General features: G+C 31.8%; 1 protein-coding gene across 2 annotated transcripts in view; it reads right to left on the bottom strand.

Moving 5' to 3' along the window:
• Positions 1–23,504, bottom strand: part of DSCAM (DS cell adhesion molecule) — a 683,895-nt gene that overhangs the window by 339,431 nt on the left and 320,960 nt on the right. For both annotated transcript variants that reach the window (XM_031959192.1, XM_031959191.1), the window contains exon 9: positions 20,959–21,237. In XM_031959192.1, the coding sequence (XP_031815052.1) occupies positions 20,959–21,237 (279 nt within the window). The remainder of the gene's footprint in view (positions 1–20,958; positions 21,238–23,504) is intronic.

Genomic DNA, 23,504 nt, shown 5'->3' with positions numbered 1-23,504 from the left:
AGTGTTTGACAAACCCAAAAACCCCAGCTTTTGGGATAAGAATGCACTATTTGTCAAAAACTTCTGGGAAAATTGGAAATTAGTATGGCAGAAACTAGGCATTGACCTACACTTAACACCATACATCAAGATAAGATCAAAATGGCTTCATGATCTAGGCATAAATAATGAGATTATAAATAAATTTGAACATAGGATAGTTTATCTCTCAGACCTGTGGAGGAGGAAGGAATTTTTGACCAAAGAACTAGAGATCATTATTGATCACAAAATAGAAAATTTTGATTATATCAAGTTAAAAAGCTTTTGTACAAACAAAACTAATGCAGGCAAGATTAGAAGAGAAGCAATAAACTGGGAAAACATCTTTACAGTTAAAGGTTCTGATAAAGGCCTCATTTCCAAAATATATAGAGAATTGGCTCAAATTTATAAGAAATCAAACCATTCTCCAATTGATAAATGGTCAAAGGATATGAGCAGACAAATCTCAGATGAAGAAATGGAAACTATTTTTAGCCATATGAAAAGATGTTCCAAATCATTATTAATCCGAAAAATGCACATTAAGACAACTCTGAGATACCGCTACACACCTGTTGGATTGGCTAGAATGACAGGGAAAGATAATGCAGAATGTTGGAGGGGATGTGGAAAACTGGGACAGTGATACATTGTTGGTGGAACTGTGAATACATCCAGCCATTCTGGAGAATGATTTGGAGCTATGCTCAAATAGTTATCAAACTGTGCATACCCTTTGATCCAGCAGTGTTATTAGTGGGCTTACATCCCAAAGAGACATTAAAGAAGGGAAAAAGACCCATATGTGCAAAAAATGTGTGTGGCAGCCCTTTTTGTAGTGGCTAGAAACTACAAATTGAATGAATGTCCATCATTTGAAGAATGGCTGGGTAAATTGTGGTGTATGAATGTTATGGAATATTATTGTTCTGTAAGAAATGACCAGCAGGATGAATACAGAGAAGTTTGGAGAGACTTACATGAACTGATGCTAAGTGAAATGAGCAGGACCAGGAGATCATTATACACTTTAACAACAATACTATATGAGGATCAATTCTTATGGAAGTGGCTACCTTCAACAATGAGCAGATCCAAATTACTTCCAATTGATCAGTAATGAACAGAACTAGCTACACCTAGCGAAAGAACACTGGGGAATGAGTATGGTTCACAATATAGCAATTATACTCTTTCTGTTATTGTTTGCTTGCATTTTTGTTTTTCTTCCCAGGTTATTTTAACCTTCTTTCTAAATCTGAGTTTTCTTCTGTAACAAGACAACTGTATAAATATGTATACATATATTGTATTTAACATATACTTTAATATATTTAGCATGTATGGCACTACCTGCCATCTAGGGGAGTGGGTGGAGGGAAGGAGGGGAATTTGAACAAAAGTTTTTGCAAGGGTCAATGTACCCATGCATATGTTTTATCAATACAATTGTATAAAAAATTCTTTTTATTCTTTCTTTGATTAATGCTTTTTCATTTTTAAAAGATATGGATAATTTTTCTGTATTAGCCTTTGCAAAACCTTGTGTTGCAGTTTTTCCCCTTCCCCCAATTCCCATCCCTATATAGCAAATAATCCAATGTATGTTAAACAGGGCAAAATATATGTTAAAACCAATATATGCATACATATTTGTACAATCTTGTGCATAAGAAAAATCAAATCAAAAAGAAAAAATGAGAAAAAAATCAAATGCAAGCAAACAATAACAAAGAGAGTGAAAATGCTATGTTGCGATCCACTCAGTCCCCACAGTCCTCTCTCTGGGTCCAGATGGCTCTGTTCATCACAAGATCATGGGAACTGGCCTGAATCACCTTCCTTGTAAAAAGAGCCACATTTATCAGAAATGATCATCATATAATCTTGTTGTTGCCATGTACAATGATCTCTAGGTCCTGCTCATTTCACTTAGGATCAATTCATGTAGGTCTCTCCAGGTCTCTTTGATAACATTCTGCTGATCATTTCTTATAGACTAATAGTATTCCATAATATTCATACACCATAACTTATTCAGCCATTCTCCAGCTGATGGGTATCCACTCAGTTTGCAGTTTCTTGCCACTAAAAAAGGACTGTCACAAACATTTTTGCACACGTAGGTCCCTTTCCCTCCTTTAATATCCCTTTGGGATATAAGTCCAGAAGAAATACTGCTGAATCAAAGGGTATGCCATTTTGATAGCCCTTTGGGCATAGTTCCAAATTGCTCTCCAGAATGACTGAATCACTTTACAACTCCACCAACAATGTATTAGTGAGGGTAAGATAAATTTCTATACCATACTAAGTATGTATGCTATTTCCTCTTTGAGCCGAATCCAATTAGATTCAAACAATTAGGTTCAAACAATGTTTATCTTCATCCCTTCTTTCCTTCTACTGTAATAGATCTTTTGTGCCTCTTTAATTTGCACCATTTTACCTCTCCTTTCCTTTTCTTCCAATATAAACTTCTAATTACACCCCTATTCTATCAAGCATCCATCTTTTCCCCTGAAAGATAATGCTTACTTTTGTTAGGTTGTTGATTCTTGGTTGTTCGCCTTCTGGAATAACATGTTCCAGTCCTCAATTTTTTTTTCATGTGGAAGCTGCTAGGCCCTGGCTAATCTGGATTGTGGTCCCTTGATATGTGAATTTTTTTCTTTCTGACTGCTTAATATATTTTCTCCTTGATCTGATAATTCTTGAATTTAGCTAAAATGTTCTTTGGAGTTTTCATGTTGGAGTTTCTTTCAGAAGATGATCAGTGGATTCTTTCAGTGACAATTTTACCATTTTGTTCTAGGATATCAGGGGATTTTTCATTGATGATTCTTTAAAAATGTTGTGTAAACTCTTTTTTTGATCATATCTTTCAGGTAGTTCAATAATTCTTAGATTCTCTCTCCTGAATCTCTACTTTAGATTGGTTTTTTGTTTAATGAAATATTTTACATTTTCTTCAATTTTTTCTTTTCTTTTTTCTTTTGTTAGATTGATTCTTGATGTCTTGTTAAGTCATTCACTTCCATCTGTCCAATTCTATATTTAAGTGAATTATTTTCTTTGTTTTATTTAATTTTTTCATTTGTCCAATAGTACTTTTTTCACTTTAAAATATTTTATTAAAAACAGAATAAAAAAGAAAAGAAGAAAACAAAAACAAAATAAAACAAGACAAAAACAAAACATTGTCATGTGACAAGAAAAACATCAGGGAGGATTCAAAATGTATAACAATATTATCAGTTAAAGAAAGGATATATAAGTGTAGAAGGAATTATATTCATGAATGTCCATCCTTTCTTTACTTCCTTGTAGAGTATTCTTTTGTTCTCTTCTGGGCACTTAATTTACTCTATTTTTTTCTCCCTTTCATCCATCTTACCTTCTCCAGTCAGGCTATAGTTAAGCACAAATATATTTATGTTCATATATAGATACACACACATACACACACACACACACACACACACACACACACACATGCATCTTTTCTAGCACTGACAACTTTTTGCTTTAATTCTGTTCCTTAACCTGATTTGCTATTACTTAACCTCCTCTTACTCATGGATTCCTCCTTTGACTTCCTGCCCCACTTTGCTTCCTCCTCTTTCCATCCTTTCCCCCTCATTTCTTTACAGATTTTGGAGGGTACTATACCCTTTATGGTATATATAATGTGTTGCCTATTTAATCCTTCCCTGATGTGAGTAGGCTTTCAGAACTATGAGCACTCCTCCCCCCAAATGCCTCTATATTTATTCTTCCTGTGCACCTCATTTGTATAACAGTTACCATTTTTATTGTAACTCTGCTCCATTCTTTGTTTTGAGCTTTCCAATTGCTGATGTCAATCTTAAACATATGGTATGTATTTAAAAATACAAAAATTTGTCCACATTAAATTCATTGAAATTGATCGTTGCTATTGTTTCTCATGTATTAAATTTTCTGAGTTCAGGTTTGTTTGAAAAAAAGTCCTGAAAATTGGCAAGTTCATTGAATATCCTATTTTTCATTCAATATTATAGATAATTCTGCTGGATATGATATTTTTGGCCACAGGTCTAGTTCTTTTGATTGGTGGTATATATGATTCCAGGATCTGCGGTCTTTTATTGTAGTTGCTAATTAATTCTGTATAATTCTAATTGTAGCTCTAGCATATTTGAATTGTTTTTCTTGTTTCTTGCAAGATTTTAATTTTGATCTGGAGTTTTCAAAGTTTTGCAATACTATCCCTATGTGTTTTCACAAAGGATCTCTTTGAGCTAGTGATTGGTGGATTTTTTTTTTCCAGTTTCTACTTTCCTCTCATGTTCTATCACTCCAAGACAACGTTTTTGAATTAATCCTTGCATTATTGTGTCAAGATCCTTTTTTGGTCACAACTTTCAGGCAGTCCAATTATTCTTATATTTTCTTGACTCATTCTTTAGATCTGTTATCTTTCTTACGTTTCACATTCTATTCTATTTTTTTACCCTATTTCATTTTCTCATTTGTTAACTTTTTTCATAATCTTGTTTTTTTATTTTTTCATTTTTCCTCAATGTCTCTCATTTGATCTTTAAATTCTTTTTTGAGTTCTATAAATTTTGTCTGAGCAGGGAGCCATTTAATGTCACTCTTTGGGATAGAAGAAACTTTTTTCTTTTTAATTCAGTGTCCTTTTCTGAATATGAATCCTGGTTTTCCCTGTTCCCATAGTAAGTTTTTATGTTGGGTTCTTTCTTCTTTGCAGATTCTTTTTTTAACTGAGAAGTATTAATGTAAGTAGATGGGGGGATGGTGCCTCTAACTTCACTTTAGCTCTCTTCTTTGATCTGAATCCCCAAACCAAGATCTCTGTTCTTCTGATAAGAGCATCCCTACCTTACTGCTTCTGCACTCATGAGCTATACTGATGCCTTCTCACCCCAAGGCTGCATTTCTCTAGCACAGCTGAGCCTGCCATTTCTAATCAGCTGAGGTTCACTCAGTCTTCCTGGACTCAGATTCCCAATTCTACATGCAGTCTGGGAGGTAAAAGTTTCTGTGATGCATGCTGAGGCTTCAATCAAACTCAGCTAGCCCCAGGCTTCCCCACTTGGTATTTCTCAGGAGCTAGCTTAGAGGTATTTGTACTTCACACTGGTTAATCTCTGGCCTGGGGTCTTTCTTCAGGATTCTGGGGTTGTACTAGGAAATACTACTGTTCTGCTTCAAGTCTTCATGATTTGTCATCAGTCTATGTCATGCTGAGTCAAAAAAAAATTGTCTTTTTGTGGGAGAAATCTGAAGAATATGAAATTTAATGACCTACTCTGTCATCTTCCCAGAATCTTTCCCCTTTTTATTTTTTGAGAGACAATTGGGATTAAGTGACTTTCCTAGGGATATACAGCTTGCAAGTGTGTGAGGTCAAATTTGAACTCACATCCTTTTGACTCTAGGGTTGGTGCTCTATCCACTGAACCATCTAGCTCTCCCCACCCCCAACATTGTGCTTGTAAATGATTTATTTTGTTCAGTGGATTTTTTCCCCATTTAATCAATTCTATTTTTAGGAAATTGGTTTCTTCAGTGTGTGTGTGTGTGTGTGTGTGTGTGTGTGTGTGTGTGTATTCTTTTTGTGTTTTTCTAAGAGGGCTTTTTGAGTTTGAGACCAGTTCATATCCCCAGTATTTTGCCCCTAGTGTGCTATTCTGGGTTTGTGTTCAGTTCTTCCCTGTCTTAATAGTAGCTTTCTATGTCCAGGGTTCTTTTTGCTTTTTTGCTCATTTTTGAAAGTTGAACTCTGCTCCTATAGCATAGGGGAGATTGTCACAATCTTTTTTTTTTTTTTTTTTTTTTTTTTTTTCAGGGATACAGGGATTGCTCACTAACTTTGCAAATCATTGGGGTCCAGGGTGCTGGAAGTATTCCCACTGTCCTGGGTTAGCCTGGCCTAGTTCCACTTATTATACTAGGGTTTGGAGCTCCCAATCTGTCTTCTGTGGTTGTATTGGAAGACTCACAGATGGCTGCTGAGCTACTGGCCCTTTGAACCAGAACAGAGTAGCCAACACTACTGTACTTTAGCTATGAGACTCCTACTAGATTCCTCATACCAGGCTGCTTCATACTGTATTTATTCTGGGCTTTGTTCCACCCTTAATTCAGATAGACCTTTTCTGAAGTCCTTTTAAAATATTTTAAGCTGTAAAATTATTACAACACAAATATTTGTGGGTTCTGTAACTTCACAATCCATTCAGAGACTGATTTAGAATTGATTCTGAAGAAAGCTGGGGAGAGCTCAGACACTTTGACTTCCCTCTGTATGACATCTTTCTAGGTGAAGAATTTACATGGTAAGTATTGTATGAATTCCTCCCCCCTTTTTGTTAGTTCCCTGTGTCCTGCATAAGTATAAAATATGCAGACATATTTACTTAACATCAGGCAGTGACACTTATCAGTATTTGACATTTATCAATATTTAGCCTATTAGCTTAACCACTGTCAGCTCAATTAGCTCAAGCCTGAAAGCTTAAGCCAGAAACCTTCCATTCCAATCTCTCCGATAGTAGCAACCAATTAGATTCTCCCCTTCCCCTCCCAATGCTCGCTTACTTCTGATGTAATCTTTTGTAACAAAATCTATAAAAGCTGTGTATATTCACTGATTCTTCAGCCTTCCTGCTGTGAGTACTTTCACTTCCCTTTATCTTTCATGGCTAGACTGCCAGCCTCTCATGAGATGCTATAATAAACAATCTTTCTGCTTTCTACTTTGAGTGATCTCTGAGTAGTCATTTTGGATAGAGGTCTTCCAGTCCCACATACCTCCACTATCTTGGCTTCACCCCTGGAATCATTCTTTCAATCTCTTTCTACTGAGCTCTATTAGTAATATGCAAATATGCTGATTATTTATGTGGATTCATCCGATATACTGTAACTTTACTGGTTATTTTTGAAAGCTATAATTTATATGATTATATCAAATGAATAAGAGTGATAATGGACATCCTTTCTTTATTGCTGATGTTACTGGAGAGTCTATACTTTTTATCATTAGATAAAATGATAGAGATTTTTATTTGTAGATATCTAATACCTAGTATGTCAAAAGAAGATCCATTTATTATAATGTTTTTAACTTTTAAAAATAATGTTTTAGTTCATAATTTTTTATCTATTGATGATATAATTATTATTATTCATGATTTTCCTAATATTGTATCAGCTCTATATTCCTGGTATAAGGCATACTAGTCATAATGACATTTATATATCACTAATATCTTTGCTATTATTTTATTGAACATTGTACATTGATATTCATTGTCAATATTGATTTGCAGCTTTCTTTCTATTTTGTCTCTCCATAATTTAAGTATCAAGATGAAAGGATTTGCTATGATGTTAAACTATATTTTTTTCTATTTGCTTAATATAGGAATTAATTGCATTTTAACTATTTGATAGAATTCACTTGTAAGACTATCTTGTTCTGGACTGCTTTATTTTCCTTTTGGAGTCCGTATACTTTGTTCATTTACTTTTTCTGTGATTTGTTTACATTCTTTACTTAGTATTTTTTTTTTTAATTTGAGTATTTTATAATTTTGAAAACTTGATTCATTTGGTTTGTCTTTTTTCATTTTCTTTGGTGAAAATATATGTAATATTATATCTAATTTGTTCTTTATTTGTTGAGATTTATTTTTTTTCATTTTTGATACTAGTAATTAATTTTTATCTTCTAATAATCAAATTAGAAAATGCTTTATTGTTTTTTTAAAAGTTGCTAGGTTTATTTATTATAGTCAATTTTATTTAGTTATTTTTAATGTTCAGATTTCCCTCTTTGCTGTTTAATTGAGGATTTTAATTTACTGTTTAATGAGAATTTTTTTAGTTGCATGCCCATTTTAAAACTCTCTCTCTGTGTCTGTTTCTGTGTCTCTGTCTTTATCTCTTATCTGCTCCCTCCTTCTCCTCTCCTCCTCTTCTCTTCTTCTTCTTCCCTCTGTGTCTATGTCTGTCTGTCTCTTTCTCTCTCTCTCTGTCTCTCCCTGTCTCTGTTTCTCTGTCTGTCTGTCTCTCTCTCTCTCTATGTCTCTTTCTCTGTATCTCTGTCTCTCATTAAAGTACATAGAGAAATACCCTTCCCCACACCAAGGAATGCTTTGATTGCATCTCAAAAATTTTGGTATGGTGTCTAATTGTTATTATTATCTTTAATGAAATTATCTGTTGTTTCTATGATTTGTTCTTTTGCCCTCCCCCAATTCCTTAGTCTTATAATTTAGTCATTACCTAAGTTTTATCCTATATTCAAAGGCTCTTATTGAATAGACCTGTTAATGTTTTGTGTTCATTAAAAGTTGCTTACTAATGATTTTCTACATGATTGTGAGTTTTCATGTTTAAATAAACACCTAGCTTTTATAAAGGTGCCAAGTCAATCTGAAAAATATGTACATAAATTTCTATTGTTTATTAAATGTCAAGGGATAATTATATCTCATATTTCTAAAATTCTACTCAGATCCTTAAATTTTTTATTATATTTTTCTCACTCCAAAAGTACCATCTCTAACTATTGAGGTATCCAACTGGTTTTGTTATCTAGTTCTCCCTGTAACTGTTCCTTACTATTCTTTTAATTATTTAAAAGCTAAGCCTTTCTGTGTTTAATTATTACATATTAAATTAATTAATTGTATATTGTACTTTTCAGTAAAATATAGTTTCCCTCATTTAGTCCAGTCTTATTTAATTAAATCAAATTTTAGTCTTGCAACAACTGGAATGATTGCCACTCTGCTTTCCTGAATTATAGTGGAGCATAATAGATATTATTTGCCATTTCACTTTTTAAAATTTTAATGAGTATTTTTGTTTCATGTGTGTTTCTTTTGTGATTTCTAATCTATTCTCCTATGTCCTTCCATTTTATGGATGAGTTCATCCCATTTCCATTCACAGATTTTTTGGTATCATTTATTATACATTTCCATCCATCTTTTATCCTTATACATTTTTCTTTCTTTGCTTCCCACCTTCTCTTTACAAAAAAGAAAACAAATAATGAATGAGAGGATCCTTTACACCAATGCTCTATGCTTAATGTAATAATTTTAACTTTCTCTTCCTATTTCTTTTTTCTTCCTCTTATCCATCCCAAATCACAAGCTCTTACTTTCACAATCTTCTTTCTAAATATAGTGTTTATTTTGCTTATGACAAATCTCATTCACTAAATCTACCTTTCTTCATATTAATTCCTTTTTCTTTTCTGCTATCCTTTCCTGCTTCCTTGTCAAATGTATTCATCAAAGTATGTATATGTCTCTCTCTATGTGCTCTATCACTCACCAATTTAGTTCAAGTGAGGTTACTTTGATGCAGGCTCCCTCACTTTCACATATCTATATAGATATCTATTTGTTGCATCCCGACAATGGAAGATAAGTCCCCATCCCTATTTATTTCTGCCCCTTTTATCTTTAAAGATAATCTAAACTTTAAAAAAAATTGATCTTGTATCCTAAGTCTTTTTGCCTTTTTGTAGAATCCCTGATGATAACAATCTTGAGAGGAAACCATTACAATATAAATATTTCATCATAAAATTCCTTCTGTTTGCTCATTTGTATTTATACTTTTTATGTTTCTCTTGTTTTCATATTTCAAAACTTCAACTCAATTCTAGATTTTTTTTTCATATTAAACTCAGAATCTATCACTCTCCCATTCCTACTGATATTATATTCCATTATTACAGGTAAGTCATTTTTTGTTGTGTCTGTTTATTTCCTCTTTTGGAATATGATATTCAATGTGCTTTGCTCTTTTATAATGGGAACTACCCATAAAATGGGAATTTTATGATGAAATATTTATATTGTAATGGTTTCCTCTCAAGATTGTTATGTGTGTGATTTTGACTATAATTCATCAATACTTGAACTTTTTTGTTTCTACATCTTTACAGTATATATATATATATATATATATATATATATATATATATATATACATATTCAAATTTGACCTGGAATTTCAGGATGATGACTATGTTTCTTGGAGTTTTCACTTTTTGGTTATTTCATGAAGGGAACAGTAGATTCCTTATATCTTTAGTCTACTCTCTTGTTCTAGTATATCTGGGAAATTTTCATTCATGATTTCTTATGATGTAGTTATGATTTTCAGAAAATTCCATGACCCTTCAACTACCTCCCTGTTTTGTTTTTAGGACATTTAAAAATATGAGATAATCTATATTTCCTATTTTATCCAATATTCTGATTTTGCTTTTTAGGTCTTACTGTTTTATAGAGGCATAAATATTTGTTTGGTCCATTTAAATTTTTGACAAGTCTATTACTTGAACAAGTCACTCTTTGTAAAGAGCCAGAACTCTGGAGACTGGTCAAGTTTCTCTCTCAAAATGCAGGAGACAGGAGAGCCACCACAAGGCTGATCAAAGATGGAATCTCTCTTGTCTCAGTGGAGAAGTGAAGGAGACAGGACAGTCACCACTAAGGCCTATTATAAGTTCATCATCATAGGTATCAATCTTGTCAACTTGTAGAACTATTATATCACCATGCTAAGTACTAAGTATATGTAAACTAGATAACCATTGTCTTATCAATTCCACTGAGTTAAACACCTTGTTGTAGGATTAAATCAATCATTATCTTAAGTATATTCCTCCAAAGTTCCTGCCCTTTACAACTCTTCTGCTAAACTGTTAATTCTCTTTTATACAAGGCTGCCAAAGTTCTACTTTTCTCCTGTATTCTCATATCACAGACACCTATATGTATGTGTATATTTAAATTCTAGTTTAAAACTGGACTTTTAAAAACATTTTAATATGTATATATAGTATAATTTTTAAAAATGTTTTTAAAAGTCCAGTTTTAAACTAGAATTTAAATTATTCCTTTGGAAGGTATTCTAATTTATCTTATAGTTGAAATTGCATTTTTTCTTTGAGTCTCTCATAGGCTTTTTAGAGTTACTATAATTTTCTGAATCATGTGGCATCATAATTATCCATTTTTATTTATTTATTTTTGAGTTCTACAATATAAGCATAAAGTAGAATACAACAGGGTAGGAAACCACATCAAAAAAGACCCATCAATTTAGTAATTCCAAATCTAAGAATGTCACAGTGGGCTATAACTGAATTCATCAGTAGTACACAGAAAACTAGACACAATAGTCCACCACCAGATTAGAAATTTGCAGAGTACAAGACAAGACAACAGGGAGCAAATAAGTCTCTGGACCACACTATTTGGGAAACACTGACAACTTATAGGACTCTGGATTGTGAGCTGTGAAACTAGCAGAAAGATATAAAAGACAAGTTCAGGCCAAATATATTTAATAAATAAGGACTTTAAAGCTTCCCTGATATAAAAATCTGAGCTAAGTAGAACATTTAACTTTCAAAAACAAGATTCAAAAAAAATCAAAAGATAAATATGAATGAGAAATCATAAGAGAATAAATAAAGTTAAAATTTTACATTTCTATAGTGGAATATGGTTCATATGAACTTAGAAAATTTTATTTTACTAGGGATATCAGCAGGAATCTACTAAGCAGAGGGCATGAGATGATTCAATTTTATTGAAATGATCTCAAAAGGAGAAAGTAAAGGATATACTTTGGGAGTGGGGGGGAGAAAGAATAGGAGAGAAAGAATTAATTTATCTTACATAAATGAGGTACACAAAAATAATTTATACAATGAAAGAAAAAGCAAGAGTGGGATAAGTAGGCAACATTGAAAACTTCAGTCTCATCTCAATAGTTCAAGAAAAAAAGGAAATAGAAAAACACAGAGTTGTTTTACAAAAATACAGCTTACCCAACAGGAAAGGAGAAAAGAAATGGGTTAATTAAGGGAGGAGGAATAAGAGGGAACATACATTAAAGTAGTAGTGATCAGAAACAAAACTGACTTTAAAAAAGGACAAAGCAAAAAAAACCAGAATATGTATAAGAAAATAGGATGGAGGATAATTAAGTAACAACAGTAATAGAAGGCTGGGCCTAGAGTCAGGAGCACTTTTCTTTGTGAGTTTAAATCTGGCCTCAGGCACTTAATAGTTGTGTGATCCTAGGCAAGTCACTTAACACAGTGTCATTTCCTCATCTGTAAAATGAGTTGTAAAAGGAAAGAACAAAATACTCCAGTTTTTTGTTTTTTGTTTTTTTGCCAAGAAAACCCCAAATCAGGTTATGATGTGTCAGACTTGAATGAAATGAGTCAACAACAACAATTATAACTGTGAATGTGAAGAACATGAATTTACCCTTAAATTAAAGGGAAAAAGCAAAATATATTAAAAACTAGAATTCAACAATATGTTATTTACAGGAAAGACATTTGAAACACATATACAGAATTGAAACAAGAGGTTGGAGTAAAATTTATTTTGTTTCAATTAAAAAAAGCAGAGGTAGCAATCATGATCTCAGACAAAGCAAAAACAAAATTAAAAGAGAATCTCTTACCTAGATCAATATAGTATTTTCCTAATTGGCTTACTTGCTTTTCAACTCCTACCTCTCTAACTTGTCATATCAAAGGATATTTATTAAAAGACAGTTTTTATTCTAAGAAATCAAAACTATCTATTTTCATATGAAAAAAATACCATCAATAATGATTGATTAAAGAAATGGAAATCAAAACAACCCCGAGGCAGCACGTAATACCTATCAGATTGATTAATGACAAAAGAAAAAAAATGATAAATGTTGGAGGGGATATAGGAAAATTGGGACATTAAGACACTGTTGTTGGAGTTGTGAGTTGATCCAGCTATTCTATAGAGCAATTTGGCATTATGCTTAGAGAAAAACAGAATTATGCATAAACCTTGATCCATCAATATCACTACTAGGTGTGTAAAACAAAGAGAAAAAAGAGTGGGGGTGGAGAAGAACTTATTTGTACAAAAATATTCATAGCAAGTCTTATTATGGTAACAAATTAAAAATTGAGGGGATGCCCATCAATTGGGAAATGACTCAACAAGTTGTGTTCTAAGATTATAATTAAACATTATTGTGCTATAAGAAATGATGAATAGGGTAATATCAGAAAAACCTGAACAGACTTACATGAAATAATCCAGAGTGAAGAGTCAAGCCAGGAGAACACTGTACATATCAATGGCAATATTGCACAATAAACATTTGTGATTGATAGCTATTCTCAGCAATAAAATAATCTGAGACAAACCCAAAGAAGCCATGATAAAAAATATTATCTACATCCAAAGAACTTATGGAATTTGAAAACAGACTGAAACATTATTTTCACCCTCTTTCTTTTTTTATTCAAATTTTCTCCCACAAAATACAAATATTGAAAGGTAGCACATTATTGTATATGTCTAATCTATATTAGATTGTTTACTGTCTTAGAGAGACAGTAACAAGAATGTTAAAAATTGTTTTTTAGAGAAAAAATTACTGGAGCATTTTTTTAAATTAAAAAATCAAGTGGATCCCTATTGTCTTTGTGATAAATTTAACACATATATATTATATATAAAAATTATTATTAAAAATGTATAGAATAGCACCTTCCCTAGTTTTACAACTTTATTTCATATTATTCCCCACAACACTCTCAACTATCTTGGATCTTGTCTTTTTATGATACTCTTATTCCTGACTTATAATTTTTGCTCAGACATAGTCCCTTCATGTCTAAAATATTTTTTCCCTCATATCTGCTTCATAAAATTCTTTCATCAAAGCCCAGCTTAGATGCTACATATCATATTAGGATATTCCTGATTTCCCTGACTAACAATTGCACATGATCTCTGTTTCTTGAAACTGATTCATAATGATGTTATGCTGATTTGCTATGTAGCCAACCAGCTAGTCAACAAGAATTTATTAACCTCTTATCATGGGACATTCACTGTTCTAAGCACGGAAATATAAGGAAGGACAAGAGATAGACTCCATTCTCAAGAAAACAACACGGAAACAATTACATATAACAAGGCATATACAGGATAAATTAGAGATAATTTGAGGTGAGAACTACTAGCATTAATGAAGGAAGGAGGGAGTTCTTGAAGATAGTGGAATTATCTGGGATTTAAAGGAAATTAAGAAGGGAGCCAAGAAATGGAGATGAGGAAGGAGAGAATTCCAAAAATCCAGGACAGCATTACTGGATTCTGGAATGTGTGTGAGAAAGTGAATAAAGTATAAGAAGACTGAGATGGTATGGAAGCATAGGTCATGAAGAACATTGAATTCCAAGCAGAGGATATTATATTTGATTTTGAGGGAAATGATGAATTATTATTGAGTAAAGGGTTAACATGGACTTTTTTTTTAGGAAAATCAATTTGATAGTTGAATATAGGATGGACTGAGTATATACTATTGTAATAGCCAAGAATGAGGTGATGACAGATTGCATTTTGATTGTGGTAGTGTCAAAGGAGATAGAGTTCACAGGGGAGGAATGTTACAAACTGATAAAACTTGGTAAAAAATTGTATATGGTGTGTAAGAAAGAATCAGAAGTCTAGAATGAAACCTCAGCTCTGAGTCCAGAAGAATAGTTTTACTCTTAATAGTAATAATGAACTTAGAAAGAGAGGGTGAATGATGAGGCATAGTTAAGTTTTTGAAGTGATGAGTTTAAGATGTCAACAGGATATATGAGAGCCAAGATGTCTAATAGGTACAGGCTGTAAGTCTAGAAATTAGAAGAGAGGTTAGTGCTGGATAAGTAGGTCTGAGAACAATTAGGGCAAACATGATAATTCAATCCATAGAAGAAGATGAAATCGCCAAGTAAAATATACTAGACTAAATCCATAAATGGGAATGGAAGACCCAACAAAAGAAATTGAGAAGGATAAATTAGATAGGTAGAAAGAAAACCAGTATACAATAGTACTGTGAAAACCTAGAGAAAAGAGTATCAAAGAGAAGTATCAAAGGCTGCAGAGAGCATAAGATGGATGAAGATGCAGAAAAACTTATATTTGATAATTTAAAAATCAATGATAACTTTGGAAAGAACAGCTTCATTTGAAAGTGCATACTTCATGTTTCAGTCAACAAGTATTTATCATTAATTATGCACTTGCTAGGTTCCAGGAACTGTGTAAAGCATCGGTGATATAAAGTAAAAAACAACAACAACAACAACAACAAAAAAAAAAAAAAACTGCTGTCATAGGGATCACATTAAAATAGGAGAGGTAATATGTAAGTATATAGATTCATACAAGATTACATTTAATTAAAACTGTTTGAATAGGATAGGATATTGGGTTGAACATAATAAGATGAAATTTAATAGGAATTAGTATAAGCATAGCACTTAGGTAAAAAAAAAAAAAAAAGAATACATCTTCAGCAACAATAAGAATGGAAACTAAGGCTAGATGGCAATTTGGAGATTTTATGGACCAAAAGTTCAGCATGATTTAGTCCTAGGCTATATTAAGAGATCATTTAGATTTTGCTTTGGAGATACAAGGATAGAAACGGTTTTATGTAAAGTCAATATTTCATACACTTGATTATTTTTATTGCAAGGTTCTTCATAATTTTTATGTTGTGTGACTCCTCGTTGAGTACTTTATTTATAGGAGATAAAATTCCCCATTTTTTCCTCTCCCTTCCTTCTTTTGGTGAATTCAACTTTCAAATCCTCTCCATTCTTATTTTGAGCTTATCCAAATATAACATAATCCCATCCAGGTCCTCTGTCTAATTAGACATCACCCTTGATAATGAAAAAATTCTAACAAGCTATATGTGTCATTCCCCTCTTCCTCCTTACTTTCAAAAAGAACACACATACATGTGTCTATAAAATGGGATAAAAATAGCTTCTCCTCCCCATGGATCAAATGAGAAAAGCAATTGTAACCTGCTTAGTACAGTGCCTGGTACTCAGTAAAAGTTACATAAATGCTGGCAATATTATTATTTATTAAGTATCATTACTCTATGCCAGTTTTGAATAGTATTGATAATTGGTTGAAGTGCTTTTCTATATAAGAGGATTCAGAAATGTATTAAATGAATTCCTATCATTTAATTGACTAAAAGCTTTGTGTTTTATTTTTTAAAATCCATATTATTTGTTATTAGAATTATTAAATTTAAATGATTGGAACTGTTATTCTAATTTTTCTTGTCTTGTGAATTTTGAGAAACTGTTGTGTAAGATATGCTGTTAATTTGAAAAATAATAACCAAAAGGGGAGACAATTATATTACAAGAACAGTAACTTTTCCTTTAATCTGGGTGCTATTGGATTATGAATTGACTTGGTAAAGAATATGATCATAATGTCTGAAAACTATTCAATATTTAATTGGATATATTTTGTTTTAAAATAAAGTTTGGCATATTTTCTATTTGGACAAGTTTGTAAGATCTTCTTAGGACCACTGACAGCATTCTTTCATCAATATGAAAATAATATCTATCCTTGAAAGAGGTAGATAGAATAAGGAAGCAAAAATCTTACATTTTAATGAATTAGTAAGAAGTAAAGTGAGTAGCAAGTTGAGAAATAAACAAAATTAAAATTTTTGTCTAAGAACTAGTATAGAAATACAAGTATATATATATATATGTTTATAGGTACATATATAGTATGTATATATGTACCCATAAACATGTGTGTGTGTGGTTCCAGTTGTTTTTAGTGGGATATTCGGGCCTATGTGTTTTGGTAATGAATTTTTCATGTAAAATTACATTAATAATTGTAAAGAAGTTTTTAAATTGTGTTTTTTTCTTATTTTGAAGATGAAATATGTTTATTACATGCTTATTGAAGGCAGGGTACTACAACAATGAAATAGTGATGTTTTCTTGCAAGAGAGAGTGCCAAAATTCCTTTTATTAATTCTTTGGTGTCAGGGTCATTTCTCCTATAACTTTTGGTTTGCTGAAAGCCTATATTCTTATTCTTCCTCTTATTTCTTCTTTCTTCTCCTTTCCCTCCTCTTCCTCTTTTTTTTTTTTTTTGTTCTTTTTTTTCCTTCTTCTTAAATTAATCTTGCTGTACCAAAACTTGAATTATGGAATAATAATGTTAATTGTTCAACATTCTTCAGGTAGAAGACAAAGGGCATTTCGAGCTTCCTAACATGATTTAATTATTTGTCAGATACTTTAGCTGTTCAAGACAGAAACTCTATGACACTGAGTTTTCTTGGTTATCATGATGACACATAAATATCTTCTCTTAAACTAGTCCATTACAAATTCTCTGCTTTACAACAGCTAATGTTTATTCAAATTTATCTCTCTGTGAGATATTAGGAAAATTTTGTCATCATTTTGGCTCCTATGCCTAATTAAATGTATTATATCAAGCTTAAAATAAGATGGATGATAAGAAAGACCCATACATTGTTTCAGATTATTTTAATGAGCTTTCTTTGCTATCATAACTCAGCTTTGTGTGAAAAGCTGAGTTAAGATATAACTATGTATATGTATATATATATCTATATATATAAAACTATGGTATATATAAAAAAGTATTACTACAGGTTTCTGTAATTATGCTTTCATTAATATGAGAATATTGAGCTTAGGGAAAAAACCCAAGAGCAGGAAATTGTGGAAAGAATACTTCATTATATTGCTAGGCAAGCAATATTATGCTTTTTAAAATTCAACTACTGATTGATAGTGTACACAATGTCACCTTATCCCAATAATTACCTGGAAATGCTGAAGACAACTATAAGGAATTTTGGGTTTCCCCTGGTTTCAGATGCCACTCAAAGCATCATTGCTTCTCACACCCAGTTCTTGTTTTCCATCCACTCAAGCTTATGTTTTGAGTTCCAGTTTGGGGTCTGTGGGCTTCTTCATGTTTAAGTGTTTCAGTAGACTACCTCTAGCATCAGTCACTGTTAGCCTGTTGGAAGTTTCTGCAGTTTCAGAATGACTAAGTTCTCGTCTAGTACACTGTGTTAAATTACTAGGATAAGAGTCCCACTGCTATGATTTGCTTTTTGGAATTAGTTCTTTCCTCAGTACACAGATAAGGCCAATACTAGTAACTATTTTTCTGTATTCTGTATCTGTGAATCTGACAAATGGCACCCATTACTAGTGTTTACTGCCCTGATGCCTTTTCTCACTAGCCTGTCGGAACAACTCCATCCCTAATGTCTGTGGATCTCTCTATATCCTTAAGTCACCCTGGTAAAAAACTGTCTCACTGTAACTTTTTCTTGGCTTTCTCAATAAGAATGTATTTTAATATTTTATTCTTTTTCTCCAACATCTTGATACATCTCTCTATATTCCTTCAAATGTACACATCTGAAACACTCAATGTCTGAAGTAGGCTTTGTTCCACAAACTGCTTTCAGAATCACATTTAAAATTCTCACTTTAATTTTTAAAGTCTTGTATAAGCTGACCACCTTCAACATTTCCAATCATCTTGCTCTTTCTACTATTTTTCTTATATTCACTCTCTTAACTCTTTCCCCTGAATTCTGCGTTTTCTGAGATTTAATGACACTGGCCTCCTTGCTATTCTTCTCACTTCATATCCTAACTCAGGACATTTTTACTTGCTGTTCCTAAAGCTTGAAATTCTCTCTTCATACTTATCTTCAGCTTCTATCTGATTTCCTTCAAGTCTCATGAAATCCTACTTTTTCCATAAAGTTTTTCTTCATCTACCATAGTCTTAGTGCCTTTCCTCTGTTTTTTATCTCTAATTTATCTGTATATATCTTATTTATAAATAATTATTTGCATGCCATCTTCCTCATTAGCTTGCAACCTTTTTGAAAGCAGGGACTGTATTTTATTTTTCTTCATAAGGAATAAGAACCATAGAATAGTGATTATTGACTGCCAAGATGTATAGGTCAATGAAGCATCATAAAGGGAAGTGGCATTAAGAAGACATATGTATCTTTTTACAGCATTCACTCCTCCTATAGTACCATTAGGTGCCTAGTTTGGACCAAGTTAACCTAAGCAAATTGGTAGATGCTTATAGACTGACCTTATATTCAAAAAAGGCCACTATGAAAATAATTGCAGTTTATGTTGCAACAGTAATTCAGAGATAGAGCCAAATCCTATTAAGAATGCAATAAGAACTTTAACATATTTAACATGTATTGGTCAACCTGCCACCTGGGGGAGGTAATGGGAGGAAAGAGGGGAAAATAGAACAAAAGGTTTGGCAATTGTCAATGATGTAAAATTACCCATGCATATAACTTGTAAATAAAAAGCTATAATAATAAAAAAGAATGCAATAAAGAATCTTTCAATTAAAATAATGCTCACTGTCATCAATTTCAATGAAAAGGTGGGAATATATCAAGATGTCAAATATATTGAAAATATAAATCTGAATTTGGATACAGAATGGCATTAATAGAAACTAGAAAATGAGAAAAATTCGAAAACTGTGAACATTCAAGCAGCCTCCAAATTTTTTTGAAATTGTTAATGGTTGGTCAATGGTAATTTTTCAACATCGATATTGCCATAAATACTATTGATTATTTAATTGATTTATTGATTTTTGAGATATGTTGCTTATGATTTATATACTTTACATTGAAGTAAAGTAGCTCATCTATTGTTATTTCATAGCAATAGTAACCAAAATGTTTCAGCTCTTTAGAACTAAGAATTCTCAAGTCTTTTGCCATTTGGGTAACTGCCCATATTTCCTTTTACTCAGTAAAAGAGGAAATCACTTATTTTATTACCTGCATTTTATGTAGCATGCTACTCTACAGAAAATATTACTGAAGAATTCCTAATAAATACAAACAATGTGTTAGAGTTCAGGAGAGAATAAAAGAGAAGTGGAGGAAATATTTTCCACATTTTGGTCCAGTCCAGATGATTGCTGGCGTGCTATTTTTATGGTTATAAAATAAATTTAATAATTTCCAAAGAAGTCCCCCAACAGAGTAGAGTTATGGGAGGAGCAATTATTTATATCTTTTTTCAATATAAGAATGCTTTAGATATGTTTATGGGAAGCTATGAAGAAAGCTGGAAAAATAAAGAACCAAGTAGAATCCAAAAGGTTGCTAATTTTAAAAAAAGACATAAAAAAGCAAAAGTAAATCTATTTTCCTCCTTTTGAAAAAGGTTGGAAAGAAAATAGTAATTTTTTTCTTCCACTGATACATTGGTAGTCAAATGTCCAGGATAAATGAAAAGTGAATTTTCAACATGAATATTGTTATAGTACTCCCATAAATCAAATGATTTATATTTATGGACATATATATGGATGAAGCTTTGGATGACTTAAATAAACAAATGTAATAACAATGGACATAGAATTTAATTTTATTGAAATAACTAGAGATATTTTCTATATATACTAGGCCTTATCCTTTAGGTTACATCATTTTATTTCTCTAATTTATTTCAATTAACTTTTACCATATTCTGTTTTAACAACAATAAGAAAATCAATTTAAAAATAGAAAGAAGAAGGGATTGAATGCTAATACTAAGATTGGGTTAATACAAACCATATTCCTCAAAACTAAAAATAAAACAAAAATGAGATGGTAGTATCCTAAAATCTACCAAAAAACCAGTAAGAGAAAGAGAAAGAGAGAAAGAGAGAGAGAAAGAGAGAGAGAGAGAGAGAGAGGGAGAGAGAGAGAGAGAGAGAGAGAGAGAGAGTGTGTGTGTGTGTGTGTGTGTGTTTAGGAGGTCAGATAAGTACAGAAGTATGAACAATTATTTTAAATAGTTCTTAGTTCCTGAGATGGGAAGAAAGGTTTCTATGTGCTCTAATCATTCTTAGTCTTCTTCAAAGAGATGTCATTTGAAAATACTCTTGACTTTAGATTTAATTAGTACCCTTCAGAGTAATTATATGTACTTACCTCTCACAATCAATTGGCTTTGGTGCTCCACAGCTGCTGCATCATTTCTGGCTATGCAGGTGTAATTCCCATTGTGCATCAGTGAAAGATTAGAAATCCTTAAAGAGCTAGTGAAGTCAATGTTGTCAATGGTTACCCCAAGACTTGCTGGAATAGGTCTTCCATCCTTCTGCCAGGTGATTGTGATTGGCAGATCCCCTGAGACCACAACACATGGAATGAAGACCCTTTGTCCAATGGAGAATCTTGGAAACTCAAAAGGCTGAATAAAAGGTGGAACTAGAGGGAAAGAAAAAACAAGATAACAAAATATAGGAATAAATTATAAAGGTAGGATATATTGTCTACAAAAACTGAATGATATTGAAAGGAAAACATGTAATATTGATGTCAAATATATTTTTGAAATGAAATAAATTTAAAAATAAATAACCTACATGTGGAATATTCTTCCTGTACAATAAGAATAGTTATTTAAATGATAGCTTACTAAATATTTAGTCTATTATAATATAAAAAGTATGACAAAGGCATTTATAGAATTATGGACTCTACCCTCAACATAAGGAAGAAAACAAATTTTTGTTCTGATGTTATTACATCTTCCATTTCACAAAACACATTACAATACTAAAATCTGATGCACTGCTTTCCTAATATTAACATAGTAAGTTTCTAAATGCAAAACATATTATATACAAATGCTAATAGTGTTTAAGTTATAAGTATAAAGAAAAATAAATAATTTTTAGAGATAAAGTTTATTTTTCAAATATAAAAGAATAATTTCAAATCATTATTCTTTCCCCTCTTTTTGTTAGATGGTTAATTTTTTTTCTTTTGGTTGTATCCTTTTTAAAATGTATCTCTGCCATTATCTCTGGAGGAGAAAGAAGAAGTTTTTAGATCAAATAATCTAGAAATGGGGGTGGTACAATAATTATAGTGCCAGGAAGACTAACCTTACTGAGATGAAACCCAGTCGTGGATACTTACTAGTTTTGTGATCCCTGTTTGATTCAGTTTCTCATCTCTAAAATGAGCTAGAGAAAGCAATGTCAAACTATTCTAGTATCTTTGCCAAGAAAACCCCAAATAGGGTGCCAAAGAGCCAGATATTACTGAAATGATTGAATGACATTACTGAAATGATTGAACAACAACAGAATTCTAGAAGTATCATGCAATTATTGGTATGAATTGAATAGTTTGATAATTAAGAAGCAATGTGTAACGAATAAATTATTTCAAAAATAATTTGTATTTTGCTTCCAGATGCCAATCAATACTGAGAGACAAATATTCACACAGCAGATCTACTTTAACATATAAACACTTATTATTTTAGTGTTTGGTCTTGACATGCATGTCTGGATAATAACTAGGGATTAAGATAGAGGTCTGCTTTATAAATGGAGGTTAAAAAAAAAAAACCCTACAAATCAGCAATCCATTTAAGATTAAAGAAAAATTCTCTATTTTCTTACCCCATAACCATAATAAAATTCCTAATGTCCAATAAAGAAAAAATAAACACTAAAACATACTATGAAACTGAAATCCAGATTTTATTATTTTTAAGGGAATCTTGCTATTAATAGTAAATAGATAACTACTTTTGTGAGTTTGATATGAAGATTATACATATTCTAAGATCACATGCATTCTATTTTCACATTTGCACATTGTTTTATGCCGGCAGACATTTTGTTCATTTGGTTAAAGAATTAATAAGCTGAAAGTTACAGATTTAATTTTTCACAGATCAGTTAAATTTTTTTAGTTTTATTGTTTTAGGTCATGTTTTATTTCAATTTTTATGATTTCCTTAATGTAGTCATTCTCACCAGTGGGTTAGATTGCAACCCATCTTCCCATCCTATGCAATTCTTCTTTATTCTTCTGTAAAGACTAATATCTCAACCATCATTCTGGGGTCCTTCTAGGTTTCTTGATGTTACTTTGAATCCAATGGAGCATGTAGGTTGTATAGAACCAAATGTCTTCTTTTCCAATTAGAATTTTCCATGAAAATCTCCTCTTTGCTGCTTTTTTTTAAATGACTCTCTTGTTATTAATGTGTTACAGCATCATATTTATCACGTACCTTTCCATGCCCTTCAAATAATACACAGCTTTATTTTTTAGAAGGCATGGTATTTTATGTGATAAATTATTTGTAGAAAAAAAACCCATTGATACAGGAAAGATCTATGATTTTAAAGGGAATTCCTACCTTAGAAACTCCTTAAGACCACAACACATCTATGATAAATAAGCTATAGAAACTACCTAAAGTTAAGATTAAGTGATGTGCTCTCTGTAATAGAGTTCACAAAATTCAGAGATAGAGTTTTAATTTAAAATTCCAAGATATGATACCAGAACTACATCCATTATTCCACATTAGCTCTGTTTTAAAAGGATATTGTTTTAAAAATTGATTTTTCTTTTATACAAAAGGTTGGAATTTTAGAAAGCATTGCAGAAATTATGAAAAATAATCCATTTAAAGATCCTCATCCTCTTGTTCAATATCAGACTCA

Source organism: Sarcophilus harrisii, chromosome 3 (genome assembly GCF_902635505.1).
Source record: "Sarcophilus harrisii chromosome 3, mSarHar1.11, whole genome shotgun sequence".
NCBI classification, from domain to species: Eukaryota; Metazoa; Chordata; class Mammalia; order Dasyuromorphia; family Dasyuridae; genus Sarcophilus; species Sarcophilus harrisii.
The sequence above is the reverse complement of the archived record's forward strand: the minus strand, read 5'-3'. Positions and strand labels throughout refer to the sequence as shown.